General features: G+C 41.0%; 1 protein-coding gene across 4 annotated transcripts; it reads left to right on the top strand.

The window, feature by feature from the left end:
• Window positions 1–8553: 8553 nt before the first annotated feature.
• LOC131275262 (endogenous retrovirus group K member 113 Gag polyprotein-like) lies at window positions 8554–22356 on the top strand. 4 transcript variants are annotated; one of them, XM_071210937.1, is made up of 4 exons: window positions 8811–9506; window positions 12134–12223; window positions 15992–16184; window positions 21495–22356. In XM_071210937.1, exons 1-3 carry the CDS (start codon window positions 8885–8887, stop codon window positions 16102–16104), a joined length of 825 nt encoding a protein of 274 aa, XP_071067038.1. In that variant the 5' UTR covers window positions 8811–8884; the 3' UTR covers window positions 16105–16184; window positions 21495–22356. The 4 variants fall into 4 exon arrangements, 1 of the variants encoding a protein (XP_071067038.1); XR_011647018.1 differs by lacking the exons at window positions 8811–9506; window positions 15992–16184; window positions 21495–22356 and adding an exon at window positions 8554–8804 and having other exon boundaries at window positions 12134–13522; XR_009182707.2 differs by lacking the exons at window positions 8811–9506; window positions 15992–16184; window positions 21495–22356 and adding an exon at window positions 9513–10213 and having other exon boundaries at window positions 12134–13522.
• The last annotated feature ends 262 nt before the right edge of the window (window positions 22357–22618 follow it).

The following is a 22618-nucleotide window of genomic DNA, read 5'->3' as shown; positions in this document are numbered from 1 at the left end:
GAAATCAGGGGGTAGAGGAAGGATATAAGCTGACATCTACATGGGTGAAATCTATGATAAGCTGGAGGTAAGTATGTGCACAAGGAAGAGATAAAATGGGGCATAGGGTTACCTTTGGGTGGGGCTTTGCGGGTTTGAGGGGGGCTAGGGATGGGCAGATGGGTAATATTGCCCAAGAAATTGGGGGGAGGGTGGGGCAACATATGAACATAGGAGATTGTCAGGTGTTGGTTGAGAGTATAATGCTGAGAAAACCTTTTCAAAATATAATTAGGAAAGTTACCTGTTTGAGATAATCAAAGGGGATAATCTGACACAGGACAGATTCCTAGGGAATATCTGAATGCTCATTTTGCCAGAGTGGGTTGTACCATTGGGTAGAGACCCATATAATGAGAGTGAAGGTAGACCCACATCCTGGGGATGACTAATGCCATCAAATAGAGGGAACTGTATCTCTCAAGAGAAAGGGTGGCTCCCAGGGCATTAGGGCAGTTGAGCATGTCAAGCCCACAACACTGTTGCAAGTATCTCTGAACATGGCTCCTCAAGAAATGAAGATTGACTGTCACTGTGGGCCCCAAGGGGAGGGGGAAATAGATATTGAATAGATGGAACCAAATAAATGTGAGGGCAAAAGAAGTATTTCACAAGAGTACACAAGGATGGATGTAAAACATGTAATATTACACCAAAAATATATAGGGGACAACAGACTAATAATGTAAACCATAATGTAAAACATAGGATAACTAAAAAATTTAGAAAACTGTGTAGCCTAAAGTATAAACCACAATGTAAACACAAATGTTACCTTGTTTGAAAGCTGTTGTCTCAATATCTGTACAACAGTTTCAGTAAATATGATATGAATAAGTTAAAAGATTATCGCTGTGGAAGGGAAAAGGTTTTATAATGGATATGTGGGAGTACTGTATATTGTATAGACGAATTACTGTGATCTAAGGCTCTTGTGAAGAGAAGCTCAATAATTAAGAAAAAAGAAAAGAAAAAGATAAGATGTAGAATTTTTCCAAATCAATACGTATTCTATATCTAACCTTTAAACTCATTGCTGTATTCCATTTTACTAGTAAGGGAACCTGACATTATATTGGGCTTCACTTTTCAGGAAGTTTTGGATCACAGAGTGGTTCAACAATGGCAGTGGAGGAATACTGGTATGGGATGTTATTGACAGGTGATATATGGTTGACAGGGAGTTATACAAGGCATGTGTCCAGGGTGCATGGAAATGTTTGGTTATACTAATAGAGGAAACAATTAAAAACAACAGCTGGGGGGTACTGGGTCCTGGCTGGGGGGGGGCTCTGTCATGGTCCCTAGGGGAGCAGCGGTAGTCCCCCGGGTGCAACGGTAAGGACCAGTAAGGAATGAGGGTCCAACAGTGAGCCCATGATACTAATGACTATGCTTGTGAGCCTATACACCTGAAATAAGAACAAGGCCTAGAGCAGCACTGTGACTAAGAGTTCCCTCCTGACAGCCTCCGTGTTACTCAAATGTGGCCTGTCTCAAAGCCAAATTCAGCATGTAAATGCAATGCTTTCCCCCAGCATGGGACATGACACCCAGGGATGAGCCTCCCTGGCACTGAGGGATCACTACCAAGTACCAGCTGATGACATAACTAGAAAATGACCTTGAATTAAAGGTTCAACATGGACCAGCAGAATATCCCTGTCTACATATAATAACAGGAGTTAAAAATGCTGTTTGACCTAAAGTAAGGGGGAAATGGAAAGGACAAATGAGTTTATATGGCTATGAGTCTCTAAAAAAGAGTCTGGAGGTTGTCAGAAGGATTGCCCTTTTGCACACCTGAGCAGAGCCCCAGAGACAGATAAAGTAGATGCAACCCCAGGTATTGGTTCTTTTGAGGGCTAAAGAGACCCACAGGTTCTATGGTCATGGCAGATGGGGTTCACTGTCATGTCAGTTGGTCCTTCTTTGGAGCTGGTGTTTCTCTGTGATGGAGTTGGACTCAGATGTTATTTGTTTTCACAAGCCTTTCATGCTACTTTGCTGGAATTGTAGTTGGTGCTGGGGTTTAAGATATATCTAGGGGATGTGAATCTCTGGACTGACAATATGATAGCCAGGCCCTGAACCTCAACAGACTTCATCTCCTATACTCTGATTTATTGGACTTACCCCACTCAGCTAACATGGAGTTGAAGAATGTCAACTACCACACCATGGAGCCTAGAGTGCCTACAAGTGAAAGCGGGAGGATTGCATTCAGTATCCATGTGGAATCTAAGTCCCCTCTTGACATAGATGTGGAATGGGCACAACCAAACCAAGGTCCACAGGAACGAGGAATACAGTAAGGATTAGAGTGGACTTAATGATAGTCTATTCATGAACTATTGTGGTTAATAATCAAGAAAATGTGGCATTGGTGTGGAAAAAGTGGCCATGGTGGCTGCTGGGTGTGGGGAATGGGAGGAGGAGATGAGATGTGGAGGCATTTTCGGGACTTGGAGTTGTCCTGGGTGGTGCTCCAGGGACAATTGCCAGACATTGTATGTCCTCCCATGGCCCACTGGATGGAACGTGGGAGAGTGTGGGCTATGGTATGGACCACAGGCCATGGGGTGCAGTGATGCCCAGAGATGTACTCACCAGATGCAATGGATGTGTCATGATGATGGGGGAGAGTGTTACTGTGGGGGGAATAGTAGGGTGTGGGCATTGGGGGTGAATGGGGACCTCATATTTTTTGAATGTAATATTTTTTTAAAAAAATGAATAAATTGAGTAGAATTTGAAAAAAAAAGAAAAGAAATTGATTTACGTTAGGTTTGCTAAGAGCTGTTTCAATCAATTGAGTAACCTGGACAATATACGCCGAGTCTGAAAGGATGTTTATGGACTCTGGTATGTCTTGGAAACCAGTAACTACTGTTAATTCAGCTTGCTGAGCCAAAAATCCAGGAGTAGTAATTTTCCTAGTCTTATACCAGTATACCCTGCTGTGCCATTTCCAGACCCATTAGTAAAGATTGTAGGGGTGTGAAGTATTGGTTGAAACTTAGTTATGCGAGGTAATGCTTAAAATGAATTGTAATATATGATATCTAGGGTAATGATTATCTATCTGTCCAATAAAATCAGCAAAGGCTATTTGCCATTATAAGTGATTTTGTAGGCAAGCCTCAACTTCCTTGCACAAAAGTGGAAGAATGATATGAGAAGGGTCCTGGCCGTGAAGGGCACAAATGCATTCATGGCCTTTAAGTATAATTTGGGCCATAAAATCCACATAAGGAGATAAAATTTTAACAACATTGTTAAGTAAAAATATCCATTCTACAATATGATCTTTTGCATAAGGATTCCCGTGGGGGAGTGTAAGGAAGGCAAAATAAGCAATTGCAGAGGTTGTTTCAGTTTAATGCACTCAACTTGGGCAGTTTGAATTTTTTTCTCTATGAGTTTTAATTCTTGTTCTGCTTCTCTTGTTAGACCCTGGGGGCTGTTTAATTGAGGATCTCCTTGTAATAGTGAAAAAAGTTTAGAGAGTTCATTTGTGGAAATGCCCACTTTGGGCCTCAGCCAATTTATATCTCCTAATAATTTCTGCAGATCATTCAAAGTTTTAATAGAGTCCATATGAATCTGAACCTTCTGAGGCTTAATTGTAATTTTATCAACAGTAGTCCCAAGATAAGAAATGGGAGTAACTTTTTGAATTTTCTCAGGGACAAGTTTTAACCCTGCTACAGTTAAGCTCTTTTCTAAGGCCTGATATGCTAAGACTAGAGTCTGGGAAGAGGGAGGAGCACACAATATATCATTCATGTAATATATACTATAACAAGAAGGAAAAGGCAATCTGACTGGATCTAAAGCTTTAGCCACAAAATTTTGACATATAATAGAGCTATTAAGCATTCTTGAGGAAGGTATTTCCATTGAAACCATTTCATGGGTTGTTATTGAAAGAAGGCACTGAGAATGCAAATTTCTCACAGAGCTGGGGAGCCACAGGTATTGTAAAGAAACAATCCTTTAAATCAATAACACGTGGCCAGCTACCAGGGATCATAGCTGGTGCGGGCAAACCTGGCTGCAGTGCACCCATCGGTTGAATGACTGCACTTACTGCTTGGAGGTCTGTTACAAGCCTCCATTTGCCTGATTTTTTTCTTAATAGGAAACACTGGAGAGTTTCAAGGACTAAAAGATTCTTCAATATGCCCCTTGTCTGTTCCTTAACTAATTTATTAAGTGCCTCCAATTTGTCTTGAGTTAATGGCCACTGTTCAACCCAAACTGGAGAAGTTGTAGTCCACTTGAGAGGGATGGGTTTGGGTGATCCAAGGAGGCTAGACTGAGCAGTGGCCATTACAGTATGATTATCATGAGCTGTGGAATTGATTGGTTTAACAATTCCCTGGTGGAATTTTATAGGGGAGTGCCGAGATTGCTCTGCTGAACCAGGAAACCCCCTTTTGGAACAGGGCCAGAGGCAGGTCCCCCTGGAAGTTTCCCAAAAAGGGAGTTTCATTCTTATGGTAATTAGACCAACAGTGGCTAGCCCAAGGATTTTCTTTACCAAAGCAGGGGCAGGGCTCAAATGGTTTCTGAGCAGAAATATTCTGTCCAGGCAGGATTGTTTTTCTCTCAGACTTTCCAGCAATCTTTTCTCATGTGATCAATTTTTCCACAATTGAAACATTTTCCAGAGAACCTCTTATTGATTTTCATTCCTGCCATAGCCTGAGCCATCACTGTGGCACAGTGGCCCTCCATCTCTACATTCTGGCACAATTTAATATATCCAGTCAAATCCACTTTATTTTCCATAATCCCAAAAGCTTTCTGACAATCTTGATTGGCATTTTCATAAGCCATTAGCTGCAAAATAGTATCAGCAGGTTCTCAATTATTGACCTGTTTTTTGATAGCATCTTGTAGCTGAGTGATAAAGAACATTTAGGTCCTTGTAATATTTTTTGAAATGACACTGGAGGCTGGCCTTTAGCCTCAATTTTTCCCCAGCCCCTTAAGCAACAGTGACTAACCTGTGCAATGACTTGGTCCTTCATTGTTAATTGCTGATCTGCTCCCACCCAATTCCCCACCCCCAGTTAACTGATCCAAGGAAATGGGGATATTATGCGCTCTATTGTGAGCAGCCTAAGTCTCTGCATGATCTGTCCACCAGCTTTTGAATTGTAAAAATTCTGCAGGCCCTAGGGTGATGCATGCCAATGGTGGACCAGTCAACAGGGATCAGCCTAGAGCCTTCAGCAAGACTTTGCACCATTCAGTAGGTAAAAGGAGAATTTGGACTATATTGTTGCATGACTGCTTTTAACGCTTTCAAAATTTTAAATGGGAAAGGTTTGTGGGTGAACTCATAAACCCCATTTGGGTTTTGAGGTTCTACCCCGGGAGCTATTCATTCTCATATGTTAACTGGAAAGGCCATTTGAATTGCCTCCGAATCACCCTCCCTTTTACCCTGTAAGATGCCCTGTTGTAAAGCTGACAACTTTGGCTGAGCATCTCCAGATATGGGAGGGGGAGGGGATGTTGGTGGAGGGGAAAATGACTTTCTAAAGTCAGTTAATGAAGGGGCTGAAGGCAAAACAACTTTAGATTTGTTATCATCAAAAGATTCAATGGAAGGAATTTCCTCACATTCTTTATATTCACCCTTTTCTGTTTGCAAGGGTCCAAAATAGATTTAATTATGATTAAAGTGGGCCAAATAGTAGCAGGGAGTGGAATACCTTGTACAAGTAATTTTTCTAACTCATTTCCTACTTTTTCCCAGTCTTCTGATTCTAAATTTCCTATTGCTGGGAATCATGAGCAATATTTTTCTATAATCTGTAAGAGTTCTAAAATACAAGGTTCAGCGACCTTAACTCCTCCAGCTTTGAGGAGTTGTTTCAAAAGACAGATGTATGGGCAATGTTTCATTGAACTGCCTCTGTTTCTCATCACAACCCTGCAAAAACACCCAAGAGTGTCCTTACTTATTGAGGACTTGGAAGGCTTTCTGTACTACTTGGGGCTTTATGCCATAATACCACATTTTGGTTTTGCTCCAAGTGATCCTTCTTCCTTCAGGCCTCACGTTGGGCTCCAATTGCTGCAATCAGCTCACAATAGTTTGACTGGAAGGGAAGGCAACGAAAAAACTACAAAATAAAGGACAGAGAGAGACACAAGAGAGGAGATAAAGATGGGACCAGGGACTCACAGCTTCTGAAACTGAGAGCCCCAACCCTAGTTTCCACATCATACTTATTTAGGTACCAACAAGTAACTGTTTTTTATTTCCTATAGTAAGGGACAGATGCAACATTTACAATAATAAGGTATAGGTCATACAAAGTTCAAATGCCTTCTTATGCAAACATCTTTTTGTGCTGACCAGACAGTGTTCCATCTAGTCAAGGCCAGGTGTTCCTAAACTTGCACTTTTTGTCTGCATTTTGGAAAGGTTTCAACTTCAAACCATGTTCCTACTGCTTTCCCAGAACACTGTATGGTGTTATATATGTTTGTTTTGTAAGTTCACAACTATTACCTTATACTTATTGTTTATGTATGTTTATGTATGAGTGATATTCTTCAATAATTAAAAAAAACACATTAGAGGCACATGAAAACAGTTTTGAATTGCTTGAAATCAGAGTTAGTGATTTCAAAGAAAGAACATCTGACTGGAAAAGACAGGAGAACAGAAAGAGAAAAGAATGGGGAAAATGGAATAGGGTTACAAGGAATTGAATGACGATGCAAAATACAAAAACACATACACATGTTCCAGAAGGAGAAGAAAATGGAAAAGAGAAAAAAATATTTGAGGAAATAATGACTGAAAACTTCCCTTCCCTTATGAAAGATAAAAATGATTATTCCAGAAGGATAAGACATACCAAATAGAATAAAACTGAATAGACCTACCCTGAGACTCCTACTATTCAGAATGACAAATATCAGCAATAAAGAGAAGTTTTTGAAAGCAGTAAGATAAAAGCAAACCATTACATGCAAGGGAAACTCAGTAAGATTAAGTGCTGACCTCTTATCAGAAACCATGGGAGGAGTGAAGAAAGTGGTATGCTGTATTTAAGGTATTGAAAGAGAAAAACTGCCTACCAGGAAATCTATAGCTGGCAAAGCTGTCCTTCAAAATGAAGGGGAGTTCAGTCTTCACAGACAAACAAAAATTGATAGAATATGTTACTGAAAGACCAGAATTGTAAGAGATACTAAAGAGATTGCTGCAGCCTGAAAAGAAAAAAAAAAAAACAACAACAAGGGTAAGAGACTTGGAGTAGAGTGTAGAAATGATGATTATTAGAAAGGATAAATTAAAGGCTAGAAAGACAATATTATAATATGACAACAGAAAGCCAAAGGTCAAAATGGATCAAGTAAGTAATGCCTTTACAGTAATAATATTGAATATTAATGGCTTGAACTACCCAATCAAAAGACATAGACTGATAGAATGGATGAAAAAATATGAGCTAGCTATATATTGTTCACAGATGACTCACTTCAGATGTAAGGACATGAACAGGTTAAAAGTGAAAGGATGGAAAAAGATATTCCACAAAAATAGTAACCAAATAAGAGCTGTAGCAGCAATAATCAAATTGGACAAAATAGATTTTAAATTAAAAATTGTTTAAGGGATGAAGAAGGTCATTACATATTAATAAAAGAGGCAATTCAATAAGAAGAAATAACTAATCAAAATATGCACCCAACCTCAGTGCCCCAAGATATAAGAGGCACACACTGGAAAAGCTGTCTCTACAATAATAGTTGGAGACTTCAATATGATATGCACAGTATTGGATAGAACATGTGGACAGAGGATAAATAAAGAAACAGAGAGCTTGAATAATATAATAAATGGACTAGACCTAATAGACATTTATAGAGTACTGCACTACAAAACAACAGAATATATATTCTTTTCAAGGCTTCCTGGATCCTTCTCCAAGACAGACCATATGTTGGGTCACAAGACAAGACTCAATAAATTTAAAATAATTGAAATCATACAAAACACTTTCACTAATCATAACAGAATGAAGCTGGAAATCAATAATGCACAGAAAAAGGGGGAATTCATAAATATGTGGAGATTAAACAATGCACTTAAACAAGCAATGGGTCAAAGAAGAAATTTCAAGAGAATTCAGCTAATATCTTGAGATGAATGAAAATAAAATACGACATATAAAAACCTATTGGATGTGGGAAACAAAGGCATGTTGTTTCCATGGAAGCAAGTTACTTCCTTGACCACTGAGTCAAGCTGTCCCTTATGATTATCGGTGCAGAGCACAGTCTTGGCTGGGTAAGCACACCTGCAGGCAGAACAATACATATAGAACAGAACAACCTGGGTAACAGGATTTATGAGTATAGTTACTGATTCTTATAATAATAGTTCCAGTAAAGTTTGTTGGGTTTTCATCAATCACTAGTTAATATAGTATGAGGTAAGCGTAATAGGTAACTTGATTTTGTGCTGAATGTCACATAGGTTAGTGGTATATATACTGGCCCCCCAACTCAATAAACTTGTCTGATGAGCTTGAGAAATCAATGCTCTCAGATCCCCTGAACCCAATCTTTCTTTGTCTTTCATTCCCGATACCTCGGGTCACCAAACAAGACTCTGACAGGTGGCGCCCAGACGTGGGGCTCGAGGCAGAGGATTCATCTAGACACGGCAGCGTAGGATCTTCCACCCCTGGATTGGGAATGCGGAAAGCTGAAAAGCCTTTTTTAAGGTAAGGAGCATCGAAATTAATTAACCCGGGTAAATTGCTGCTTCATATTATTAAGTTTTGCTTTCCGTTAGCATCAGGGTATGGGTAATCAACCAGGATGCTTGGAAGAATATTCACAGGTTTTGAAAACACTGTTGCACAGTGTAGGTGCCACAGTTAAGACTGCAGATTTGTTAGAATTGTTTGTTTTGGTTCAAAAGCATTGTTATTGGTTTCAACCACAAGGAAAGAATTTGATGAATGTTAAGCAGTGGAGGCAAGTAATAAAAGAATTGAGGAGAGCATATCAGAAAGGAGAGAATATAGCCGTATCAGTTTGGGCCTTAGGACAGCATATTGCTGCTGCATTAGATCCTTTGCAGTCTGACGAAGAGGAAGAGATTGTTCTTTTCTCAAGGGAGGAAATGGCTATGAATGATACAGGTAAAGATAGGAATTTGGAGGAGGATCAGGAAGAAGAGGAGCTATTTGAAGTTAGAGACACAAATCCATTCTTAACTAAATCCATGTCGGAGCTAAATATTTCTAAGGCAAACATATATCCTAATTTGACTCATGAGGTTCCTTCTGCACCTCCAGAACCTGGAAAAGTACCTAGTGGACTTTTCTCTATGGACATGCCTTATGTTCATAGCAGCTTTAAGCCAAATCCTGTGCCTGTTACTCCATTAATGAGATGTCTTTTATCGGGATCTAGTCAAGGTGAGCCTCTGGCTATGCAAACTGTAGCAGCTTTTCCTGTAACTATTCAACAAATTCCTCCTGATGCTTAACACCCACAAGGGGGTGTCAAGTTTCATCCTGAGCCAAAAACTTTTAAACTATTGAAAGATTTAAAACAGGCAAAGATACTAAATAATGTCCTTGTTAGTGAAATCAGGCTTGTAAGAAAACTCTCTGTTAAAGTGTTAACTAAGATAAGGCAGCAACTCTGCAACCCCCCTGCTGTCTACAGGACAATGTAGCTGTGGGCTAGTGGGGGTTAATATAGTTAAGCCACTGAAAAAAGAGAAAAACACGGCAACATTGGTGTCCTGTTTTATTTCCATGCTAATTCTAATTGGGCTTATTTAACCAAGATAATAAAATTAGTACAAAATTTTTATCAAGGTTTAAAAAGGAATTTTCAGTTTTAAATCAATAGTTTACTCCTGAACTTCAAGTCTCAGTATAGTCTTACAGAGTAATAATCCAAAAATGTGTGTTAACAGTCTGTCTAAACTGCTAAATTAGAGTTTTAACTACATTTATGCTCCTCAAGTTATCTTAACTGATTGCTGATAACTAATAAAAATGTTTCCAAGCACAAGCTTGCATGTTACAGGTAACATGTATTCCAGAAGAAATCTTAAGAAGTGATATTTAAAATGTGATATAATGGAGAGCTTAAAAGCAGCTATACCAAGAAAGTAAGAATTATGAGTTAATTATAAATTGTATGTTTCTGTTACTGTGTTGTGATTGTTCTGTGTTTATTCGTTCAATGTCAGTGTGTATTTTGATACCTCCGGATGGTAATATAAATTAATAAAAATTTATAAAAGAGCTCTATTCAAATGGCCAAAAATTAAATAAGCGCTTATATTAATACATAAGTTTAAATGTTAATAAGATCTCTACAATGATAAAAATTGTGAGTCTTGATTAACAAAATTACTATAAGTCTTTTTATAAAAAGTTGTTCCTGCCTAGATTGAAATGAATAGCTTATTTTTCTTCACAGGATAATATGAAGGTTGTAAAACTTAAATGAATATTAAAAAGGTTAAAAGTTTGTGAGAATGCTAATTGAAATTTAATAAGTTTTTGCAAAAAAGTGTGTTTTGCCCTAAAGTAGGATGGCTAATTTTCATAAACTCTTGGAACTTAAATGCATGTGGCAAGTTATAGAAAGTATTGTGGTTTTAATTATTATAAAAGAGTGTGTGTCACAGAAACAACCTCTTATCATAGATTAAAGTAACAACACTGTAGTATGCAGCAATCCCAAACACTGCTAGTTTGTTGTAAAAAATTAATGTCCAGCTGTGTTGCTATCACTTTGTTTTAAAACTTGCTAAGACTTTCTTTAGTGTCTTCTTAGACAAATCAAGCTACATTCCTCTATTTGTATCAACTACATTCCTCTATTTGTAAAAAACCCAACAATAAACTTTTGCAGTGCTTTTTAGGGCTATGTGCATAGCCCAACTATCTTGTACAGTATTTACTATAGTAATAGTAATAAAAAACCAGCATACGTTACTTCTCAAAAAGAACAGGCTTTGCAGACTCCATTCACGTCTGCTCAGCATACTGAACTTGCTGCCATCATTAAGGTATTAACAATATTTAAGAAACCTTTGAATATTGTTTCTGATTCTAAATATGTATGCCTTACTGTTAAGCATATTGAAACGGCTCATATCTTTGTTACTGATGAATTATCTCAACTTTTTGCTGATTTGCAACATCTCATTAGATTAAGACAGCATCCTATTTACATTACACATACACGTTCTCATACATTTTTGCCTGGTCCTATGACAGCAAGTAATGCTCGAGCTGATTTATTAGTGGGGTGTTTACAAAGTGCTCATGATTACCATGCTTTAACTCACATTAATGCTAAAGGCCTGTAAAATAAATATCAAAAGCTTACTAGACTACAAGCGCAGGAAATTATTCGTACTTGTCCCACCTGTGGACCACTGACAGCAGTGCCTTTTCAGGCTGGAACTAATCCCAGAGGCCTGACTCCTAATCAATTACGGCAGATGGATGTTACTCACATTCCATCCTTCGGTAAATTACAATATGTTCATGTTTGTATTGACACTTATTCTCATTTCATGTGGGCTACTGCTCAAAGTGGGGAATGGTTTCATCATGTTCGCTCACATCTCTGGTCTGCTTTTGCTGTGATGGGATGCCCTCTAAAGATTAAAACTGATAATGGACCTTCTTACATTAGTAAATCCTTTGCTTCCTTTTGTAGGAAATATGCTATTGAACATGTTACCGGCATTCCCCATAATCCTACAGGTCAAGCTATTGTTGAAAGATGCCATCATACTCTCAAGACTATGCTTTTAAAACAAAAAGGGGGAGATGATGGTATGCTATCACCTAAAGACCAATTGGCTAAAGCTTTATTTACCTTAAATTTTCTTAACGTTTATGATTCTATGACACCAGCTGAATGTCATTTTGAACATTCTCAAAAATCCACAGAAATTGCAGAATCTGAGAATCAATCAGTATTTTGGAAAGATGTTTTAAGTAATGAATGAAAAAAAAAAAAGGCAGGGTTAAAGTATGGGGGGGAGATTATGCTCTTATCATTTCAGAAAATGGAGAAGAAATCTGGCTTCCGGCAAAAAGGATTAAACCTAGGACTGAAGAGGTGGAGTCTTCTACACATGTGGATCCTACTGAAAGTGAGTGAAACCGGCAATGGTAATTACACATATTGGGTTTATATCCCTAATCCCCCATTACTTCGAGTGTTAACCTGGAAAGATCCTTCTTTTCCTGTCTATTTGAATAAAACTATTATATTTCCTGGACCCGTGGATGATAGGTTACCACTTAAGCCACGAGAAGAAGGACAAAGGATTTATAATCTTTTTGATTTCCGACCTCTTTGCATTGGCAATCGCCCACCATGTATGGCTGTGAAAAATAGAAATATGATCAATTTTAACCATAATAATACTAAATCTGTGGTAACTTTATTCCCATCCTATCAATACCAAGAATATAAGTATCCAAGTTATAGTTGTCCTAAGAGGAATGCTGGTGATATGCAAAGATGGTATGAATGCCATATGGGAAGAGGATCTGTCATTTTTAATGATTCCTATGGAATAGTTTGGGAAAGTGCCCCTATGGGGAATCCCAACAAATATAAAGGCAGATTTATTTGGTATGGTATAAATAGCTTGGGACAACAAATTAGTAATATGCAGTATCCTTTTCATGATTCTCTTGATATGGATGAGAAAGAATCTTTACCAAAAATAATAGTGATTGGAAAAATATAGGGAAATGGGTTCCTTTTCCATGGTGCAATAGCACTGGAATCCATGATCAAAAACAAATATGGAAAGTCTTCTTAGGAGTGGCATCTAATTCTGTATGGAAAGGTAATAAAAGTATGGATAGACAATATTTACAATTAGATCAAATTCATCATTTTCAATCATGTGTCAGAGACCCACATGTGTTTGTGGTAGGGAAGGCTACCATTACTGAAAATGCTTTGTTCTATAAGGATGGCACTTTGTATACTTGCTTGTCTGAGAATATTTTACAGAATGGAGATATCACCATGGCTCGCCAAAGACGAGGAGTGTGGATCCCGGTGAAAATGAATCGGATGTGGCAGTCATCTCCTGAAAGTCATCTTCTTTTCCACCTGGCTAAAGGACTGTTGAAACGATCTAAGATATTTCTGGGTCTTCTCATAGCTGGCATTCTTGGCCTCATTGGTGTCATCACTGCCGCTGCCACTGCTGCTGTTGCATTGCATGAGACGGTGCAGACCCAGCAATACGTGCATGATTGGCACAAGAATGCAAGTGACTTATGGCATAGTCAAGAGCACATTGATGAAGGACTTAATAACAGAGTTAGTGATTTGGAGTCTGCTGTTTTACACTAAGGAGATCAAGTTTATAATTTGAATTTGTTAAGAGAATTGAAATGTGATTGGAATGAAAGTAATTTTTGTATTACTCCTTTGGATTATAACATTTCTATGTTTCAATGGAATAAGATCAGAAATCATTTGTTAGGACATAAAGGAAATATGTCATTAGAAATTGAGGAATTGCAGAAAAAGATTTTAGAAATGTCTCATAATCAGATATACGTAGATAGTGATAAGGACATCTTTAATGATTTGATTTCACATTTGAATAAGTTTAATCCTGTTGATTGGTGGAAATCTCAACATTTCTTATCTGCCTTAGGAATAGGGATATGTGTATTAATCCTGGTGCTCATGGTTGTCGCTTGCCTGGGAAAAGGTGTTTGCCAGAGATTGCACCGTGTGGACACCATGGGACAAGCAAACAACATAGTACTTGCTAAAACTCTACAATAGTACCCCGAAGTCAGTGCACTTGGCTGGTAGTCAGTGATGGGCAACTTGGCTAGCCTTTCAGTCAACCTAAGGCAGGGACGTGGCCTTTCGCTGCCACGCTTCCCCATGACGGGTAAGGCTGATTGCGCGTAGCCTCAACCTAAGACAGACACAGTCACCCTGACTAAAACAAAAAGGGGGAAATATGGGAAACAAAGGCATGTTGTTTCCATGGAAGCAAGTTACTTCCTTGACCACTGAGTCAAGCTGTCCCTTATGATTATCGGTGCAGAGCACAGTCTTGGCTGGGTAAGCACACCTGCAGGCAGAACAATACATATAGAACAGAACAACCTGGGTAACAGGATTTATGAGTATAGTTACTGATTCTTATAATAATAGTTCCAGTAAAGTTTGTTGGGTTTTCATCAATCACTAGTTAATATAGTATGAGGTAAGGGTAATAGGTAACTTGATTTTGTGCTGAATGTCACGTAGGTTAGGGGTATATATACTAGCCCCCCAACTCAATAAACTTGTCTGATGAGCTTGAGAAATCAATGCTCTCAGATCCCCTGAACCCAATCTTTCTTTGTCTTTCATTCCCAATACCTCGGGTCACCAAACAAGACTCCGACAATTGGACACTGCAAAGGCAGTTCTGAGAGGGAAATTTATAACCCTTACTGCTTATTTCATAAAAGAAGAAAGAGTTAAAATTGATGATCTAACTGCACACCTGGAGGAACTAGAAAAAGAACAGCAAACCAATCCCAAACCAAGCTGAAGGGAGGAAATAGTAAATATCAGAGCAGAAATGAGTGAAACTGAGGGCAAAAAAGCAATAGAGAGAATCAACCAAACCAAAATTTGGTTCTTTGAGAAGATCGACAAAATTGACAAACACTTAGCTAGACTGAAAAAGAAAAAAGAAAGGAAAAAGCGTATAAAGTCAGATATGAGGGGGGTGTTACCTCTGACCCCATTGAAATAAGAGAGATCATGAGAATATTTTGAACAACTTTATGCCCAAAACTAGAAAATGTAGAAGAGATGGAAAAATTCCTATAAACACATGAACCACCTACCCTGACTTTAGAAGAAATAGGAAACCTCAGTAAACCAGTCACAAGTGAAGAGGTTGAAACAGTCATAAAAAGCCTGCCAAAGATGAAAAGCCCAGGACCAGATGGATTCACAGGGGAATTCTACTAATCATTCAAAGGTGAAGTAATACTGATCTTGCTCAAGCTCTTCCAAAAATTGAATAGGAAAGAATGCTACCAAACTCATTCAATGAGGCCAACATCATGATAAACCAAAACCAGATAAAATAAAATTACAGACCAATATCTCTAATCAATAAAAATGCACAAATCCTCAACAAAATATTCACAAACATAATGCAAAAGCACATTAAAAAATTATACACCATGATTGAGTGGGTTTTATCCCATGGGTGCAAGCATGGTTCAACACAAGAAAATCAATTAGTGTAATAAACCACATCGATAAATGGAAGAAAAAAATCATATGATCCTCTATTGAAGCAGAAACAGCATTTGACAAAATACAGGACCCTATCTTGATAAAAACAGTCCAAAAGATAGGAATAGAAGGAAGCTTTCTCAATATGGTACAGTGCATATATAAGAAACTTGCAGCTAGCATTGTACTCAATGGCGAAAGACTGAAAGCTTTCCTACGCACATCAGGAACAAGACAAGGATGCCCACTGTTGTGGGGAGCCACCCAGAGCTACATGCATTTGCGGTCTCCAGCAACATGGCGGTTTTCATAAGTATGCCTACTCCACCCCTGTGCTTCCACCTTCTTCTTCCCCTTTCCCCAGTTTCCCAGGCACAAAGTGTCGCGCCTGTGCAACAAGATGTTGAAGCCATGACCAGCATTGAAGACTTGCAACCTATAGCAAGTGGTGTAACAGCATTTTATTGCCTTATATGGAAGAGCCGCTTCATCAGCCTATCACCCCCTGCTAATACCCTCCCCTTAGTATATATTCTGATACTCTACCCTCAATAAATGGAGACTTGATCAGAATCCTGTCTTGTCTCTTTTCTCTCACCTCTTGTCCCCCAATTCCCACTCCCTCTTTCAGGTGCCAGTTCATTTGACCTGCGGGCTGGGTCAATTGGCGCCCAAACACAGGGACCTGAAAACGAGGGATCCAGTGAGGAACGCCAACAGACAGTCTGGCCAGACCAAGTGTAACGTCCAGAAATCAAAAAGGAGAATCAGAGAGTAATAAGAGGACGCCGCGAGGGAACCTGCCTCCCGGTTGCGAAGCCTCGGTAAGTGATCGGCGAATATGGGACAAGCAATGAGTGAGCACGGAACTTTTTATTAAGAGCCTCGAAGAGGCGTTAAATGTGAGAGGAATAAAGGTTAAATTTAAGGAGCTAATAGAATTCTTTTGATTTTTGAGAGAAGTCTGTCCGTGGCTTCCTCAGGAAGGGACCATAAATGAAAGGTGGTGGAGTAGAGTTGGGGACGCTCTACAAGACTTTTATAAAACCTTTGGCCCTGAGAGAGTTCCCGTAACCACTTTCTTCTACTGGAATGTTATCAATGACCTCTTCGCAATCCGCCACACCAACGTATTGGCTGCACAAGTAGTTGCTAAAGGCGAGGAACTCCTAGCACAGGACAGATATAAATCCCCCCGGGCAAAAAGTCCTGCTAAATACCCCCTCCATTCAGACTCGGTGTCTATTAAAATAGATAGCAATGATGAGAGTGCCCCTTCCCCTTGCAAAAATAATATCTCTAAGGGAAGAGCCGGCCCTAATCAGAGGAGGAGAGTTATTAGTAATCCAAACCCTAACGCCCCGTGTACGGATTCCAATAACTCCAACCCTGAGGCTGAAGAATGCTCTATTGGTTTCCACCCACCCCCAGATGCACCCCCGCTTCCGCCCCTGCTACCCTAGACCCCAATGCAGATCTAAAGTTATGGCTCTCTCTTTTAAAAGAGAGAAAGGATCTACAATCTCAATGCACAACTCTGCAGCGTCAGCTCAACTTAACCCCTCCTCTAAAAAATCCCCTAACTGCCAACTTCAGCAAACCACCCCTTTTTCATTCCCTGTTATCAAGAGGCCTGGGAGCCCTAATGAGGCTGGTGAGAGGAGCGAGGTTGTTGTTGAACCTGAGCTGGAGAGCATCTCTAACCCTTTCCCTTTCAAAACCTTGAAGGAGCTTAAGTCCGCGGTCACCACCTATGGCCCTACTGCTCCACACACCCTCTCTCTGTTAGAACACATTGCTGATGGGTGACTCACCCCCCATGACTGGCACACCCTTGCCCGCTCCACTCTCAGTGCAGGAGATTATCTCCTCTGGAAGTCAGAATATTGTGAGTTTTGCAAGGAAACCACACAGCGGAATCTCAGAACTGAGAATGGGTGGACCGAGGACATGCTTCTCGGTGCAGGAGATTTTAAGCAGAACTCAAATCAGTTGCATTATGATGCCAGACTTTTCGAACAAGTCTGTGCTGCAGCCCTTAAGGCCTGGAAAAGACTGCCTACCAAGGGACAATCCCTTATCTCCTTAACTTCTATCCGTCGGCCCCGAGGAACTATTCTCCGACTTTGTAGGTAGACTTTGCACCACGCTGAGAGAATGTTTGGTGATGCAAATACTGATGCTGACTATGTAAAACAACTTGCCTTTGAAAATGCTAATGCAGCCTGCCAAGTGGCTATCCGGCCCTATAGAAAAAGGGAAAAATCTCTCTGGCTACATTAAGCTTTGCTCAGACATAGGCCCCACAAAGCAGCAGGGCCTGGCTATAGCTGCCGCCATAAGGGAGGCCATCTCTGAACAGGCCTAAGCCTTTGCCGTGGCCTTGAGAGAAGTGCTTCCATCCCCGGTGCCCCGTGCACCTAGGGCCTGTTTCTCTTGTGGCAACCCTGGCCATCTAGCCAGAGATTGTCATCGCTGCCCCTCTGCTAGCCAAAAGCCACCCCCCCTTCCCAACTCCTGCCCCCGTTGCCACAGGGGCAGACACTGGGCTAATGAATGCAAATCAAGAACCCATTCTTCAGGTCGCCCACTCCCTCCTTATCAGGGAAACGGGAGGAGGGGCCAGCCCCAGGCCCAGACAAACAATCAGACTTACGGGGCAATCAGCTTTGTTCCTGCCAGTGGCAATCTATTTCTGACCTCTGTAGAGCCAACTCAGGGAGCGCAGGATTGGACCTCTGTACCTCCTCCCACACAGTACTAACACCGCCTATGGGAGTTCAAGTCCTGCCTACAGGCGTGTTTGGCCCACTACCACAAGGCACTTTTGGCGTCATCATTGGGTGAGGCAGCTCCCTTATTAGTGGCCTCCACATTTCCCCTGGAGTTGTGGATAATGATTTCACCAGAGAAATAAAAATTATGGCTTCTGCTCCAAAAAGCATTATTTCCTTCCCTGCCAGACAGCTGGTCGCTCAACTACTAATACTCCCCCTAATACCCACCAACAACACTGCCATTGATAGTGACCGCAGGGATAGAGCATTCGGCTCCTCTGATGCATACTGGATACACCCCATCACCACCCACAAACCTACTATGTCTCTTTGGCTTGACGGTAAACAATTCGAAGGCCTAATAGATACAGGGGCAGATGTTACCATCTTAAAAAAGGCTGATTGGCCATCCACCTGGCCCCTTTCTCCCTCCTTAACCAACTTACAGGGCATTGGGCAAACCCGAAACCCTGAAAGAAGTTCCAAGCTCTTGACTTGGAAACATAGGGAGGGAAATCAAGGAACTATACAGCCCTATGTCCTCCAAGGGCTCCCTGTCAATCTGTGGGGACGAGACTTACTTGCCCAAATGGGACTCTGTATGGGTAGCCCCAATGATATAATCACAGCTCAAATGCTTTCCCAGGGATTTAAGCCAGGAAAAGGCTTAGGAAAGCTTGAGACAGGCATTACTCAACCCATACCGGCCACAGGACACACCCACAAAAAGGCCTGGGAAATTTAGCCTAAGGGTCGTTGATCTTCCTGTACCCCATGCAGACCAAATCACCTGGCTTTCAGATGAACCTGTATGGGTCTATCAATGGCCTTTATCCTCAGACAAGCTACAGGCCGCCCAGCGGTTAGTGCAGGAACAGCTAGCGGCAGGACATATTACAGAAAGTGACTCTCCCTGGAATACTCCTATTTTTGTCATTAAAAAGAAATCTGGAAAATGGTGATTATTGCAAGACTTAAGAGCAGTAAACAAAGCAATGATACCTATGGGAGCCTTGCAGCCTGGTCTTCCAACCCCTGTAGCCATCCCCTTTGGATATTATAAAATTATAATAGATCTAAAAGATTGTTTCTTTACTATCCCATTACACCCGGCTGATCAAAAATGCTTTGCATTTAGCCTCCCCTCTGTGAATTTCAAAGAACCCATGAGATATCACTGGAAGGTTTTACCCCAAGGCATGACAAACAGCCCTACCTTATGTCAAAAATTTGTGGCTGCCGCCATAAGAGAAGTAAGGGCAATGTGGAAAGACCTTTATGTTATTCACTACATGGATGACATTTTAATGGCTGGTAAAAAGGAACAAGATGTCCTAACATGTTACCATGATATGAAAACAGCCTTAAAGGCACACGGGCTTCAAATTGCCCCTGATAAAGTACAATTACAAGACCCTTATACCTACCTGGGGTTTCATATGGCAGGAAATAAAATAACCACCCAGAAGGCCAACTTCAGACTAGACTAAAAACCCTAAACAACTTCCAAAAGCTCTTAGGCAACGTAAATTGGCTCCATCCCTACTTAAAATTAACCACAGGAGACTTAAAACCCCTATTTAACATATAACAAGGAGACTCTAACCCCAACTCCCCTAGAAGTCTTACTCCAGAAGGACGCCAAGCCCTTAAAATAGTCGAGCAAGCTATACAGTCACAATTTGTCACTACCATGGACTATAGCCAGCCCTTGTTTTTTGTCACATGTAAAACTTCTCTCACTCCCACGGCTGTATTCTGGTAAACAGCCCCCATAATGTGGGTGCACTTACCCACGTCACCCGCTAAAGTAATTTATCCTTACTACCAAGCTGTCGCAGATATTGTCCGCCTAGGGAGAGAACAAGGCAAACGTTATTTTGGTAAGGAACCCGATACCATTATTCAGCCCTATACTAAGGAACAAATCAGCTGGCTGTTGCAGACAAGCTGGCCTATTGCTTGTGCATCTTATGCCGGACAAATAGATAACCATTACCCCAATGATAAGCTACTACAATTTTTGAGTACGCATGACTTCATTTTCCCCTTCACCACTTCTCTCCAACCCATCACTGGAGCCCTATCAGTATTCACCCACAGGTCCTCCTCGGGAATGGCTGCTATGTCTTTAATAACAAAACTGTCTGGTTTCAAACCCACTCCAAATCTGCGCAGCTTACAGAGCTACAAGCTGCCATAGCTGTATTCTCTGCATTCCGAGATGCTTCTTTCAATCTCTTCACAGATAGCGCTTATATAGCTCAGTCAGTCCCTTTGCTTGAAACTGCCGCTCAAATAAAGAATGTCTCAGAAGCGACAACCTTAGTTACTCAACTACAATCTCTGATTCAAAAAAGAAATCACCGCTTTTTTATTGGTCACCTTAGAGCTCATTCCAATCTTCCCGGTCCCCTTACCCGAGGAAACCATTTAGCCGATCAAGCCACTCGGCTACTGTGGTATGTTAACCAGGGCATGCATAACAACTCGGATAACCTTAACAAGGCTGTTAAAGCTCACCAATTACATCATATTAATGCACATACTTTAAGGCTTATGTTCAAAATTACCAGAGAACAGGCTCATCAGATTGTTAAAGGATGTCCTTCCTGTGTAACCCTTTTACCTACACCTCATTTAGGAGTGAATCCTCGAGGTCTCATACCCAATGCCCTCTGGCAAATGGACATAACTCATATTCCTGAATTTGGTAATCTAAAATACGTGCATGTTACTGTTGATAACTTTAGCGGCTTTATTTTCGCCACCCCACAAACAGAGGAAGCAGGAAAAAATGTTATTTCACATGTGTTAACTGCCATGTCAGTATTAGGAATCACACAACAAATAAAAACAGATAATGGCCCCGGTTGTACCAGTCACATGTTTGCCACCTTCTGCCAACATCTGGGCATAAAACACATCACAGGCATTCCATATAACCCCCAAGGCCAAGGTATAGTCGAAAGAGCGCATGTCTCTAAAAAACATCATAGAAAAAATTAAAAAGGGGGAGTGGTACCCCGTCAAAGGATCCCCAAAAAATCTATTATCCCACTCTCTCTTTATTCTAAATTTTTTAAGCTTAGATCAAAAAGGACATTCTGTGGCTGACCGCTTCTGGCACCCTAATACCAGCACAAACCATGCCACCATACTATGAAAAGACCCAATGGATAATACCTGGCATGGACCCGATCCCCATCCTAATATGGGGCAGAGGATCAGTGTGCATCTATTCCAAAGAACTAGACACAGCCAGGTGGCTGCCGGAATGATTGGTAAAACAAATAGATAATAACAACCTATCCAGGGTAGAGAACTCTCTCTGAGATGAACTCTGCTTTCTTGCAGGAGAGCAACCAATGCTAAAACCCATGCGGCTGTACAGCCCCCCTGGAATCCTTCTGTGATGCCGGCACTCCGACAACCTAAGAGTGTATCGGCCAACGCTGCACACCACATCCGCCAGCGCCAGCTGCTTGCGACTGAAGAGCCCATCCTTGCTACAGCTCCCTCATGTTTCTCTCTCCCCCTCTTGCTTTCACCTCCCCAAACTTCCATTATGAAACCGCAGTAAGAGAACGTGGTGTGTACGGCACCTCCCTCTGGCCTCCACACATTATAACCAAAATGGGAGCACCCTGACTGCTGGCAGCGGTTCTCATATGAACCCTGTCAGGTTCTGAGGTGATGAACTGGATAGCCAATGACAGGCAACTGGGCATGATTGGTTCCATGGCAGAGCCACCTAAGACAGAGACACAGCCTTTCGCCACTGTTGCATTCTCCATGACGGGTAAGGCAATCCGCCTAACCGTTTGCACACCCCGACCTAAGACAGGCACAGTTTCCCCCGAACTCAGGGTGCTTCATAATATATAATAAAGAAGGGGGACCTGTGGGGAGCCGCCCAGAGCTACGTGCATTTGCGGTCTCCAGCAACATGGCGGTTTTCATAAGTACGCCTACTCCACCCCTGTGCTTCTGCCTTCTTCTTCCCCTTTCCCCAGTTTCCCGGGCAAAAAGTGTTGTGCATGCGCAACAAGATGTTGAAGCCATGACCAGCACTGAAGACTCGCAACCTATAGCAAGTGGTGTAACAGCATTTTCTTGCCTTATATGGAAGAGCCACTTCATCAGCCTATCACCCCCTGCTAATACCCTCCCCTTAGTATATAGTCTGATGCTCTACCCTCAATAAACGGAGACTTGATCAGAATCCTGTCTTGTCTCTGTTTCTCTCACCTCTTGTCCCCCAATTCCCACTCCCTCTTTCAGGTGCTGGTTCGTTTGACCAGCAGGCTGGGTCACATTGTCACCATTATTATTCAATATTGTGCTAGAAGTTCTAGCTAGAGCAATTAGGTTAGACAAAGAAATAAAAGGCACTCAAATAGGAAAGGAAGAAGTAAAACTTTCACTATTCACTGATGATGTGATCCTATATCTAAAAAATCCTGAAAAATCCACAAGAA

Source organism: Dasypus novemcinctus, chromosome 22 (genome assembly GCF_030445035.2).
Source record: "Dasypus novemcinctus isolate mDasNov1 chromosome 22, mDasNov1.1.hap2, whole genome shotgun sequence".
Taxonomy (NCBI): Eukaryota; Metazoa; Chordata; class Mammalia; order Cingulata; family Dasypodidae; genus Dasypus; species Dasypus novemcinctus.
Note: the sequence above shows the minus strand (reverse complement) of the source record. Positions and strands in the feature narration are given on the sequence as shown.

Excerpts from the sequence above, each read along its gene's own strand:
- LOC131275262 (XM_071210937.1), top strand. The coding sequence starts at position 8,885 with ATGGGTAATCAACCAGGATGCTTGGAAGAATATTCACAGGTTTTGAAA. Across the intron at positions 9,507-12,133 it reads TTTATCGGGATCTAGTCAAG|AAAATGGAGAAGAAATCTGG; the intron begins GTGAGCCTCTGG and ends TTATCATTTCAG. Across the intron at positions 12,224-15,991 it reads ACATGTGGATCCTACTGAAA|GTGCCAGTTCATTTGACCTG; the intron begins GTGAGTGAAACC and ends TCCCTCTTTCAG.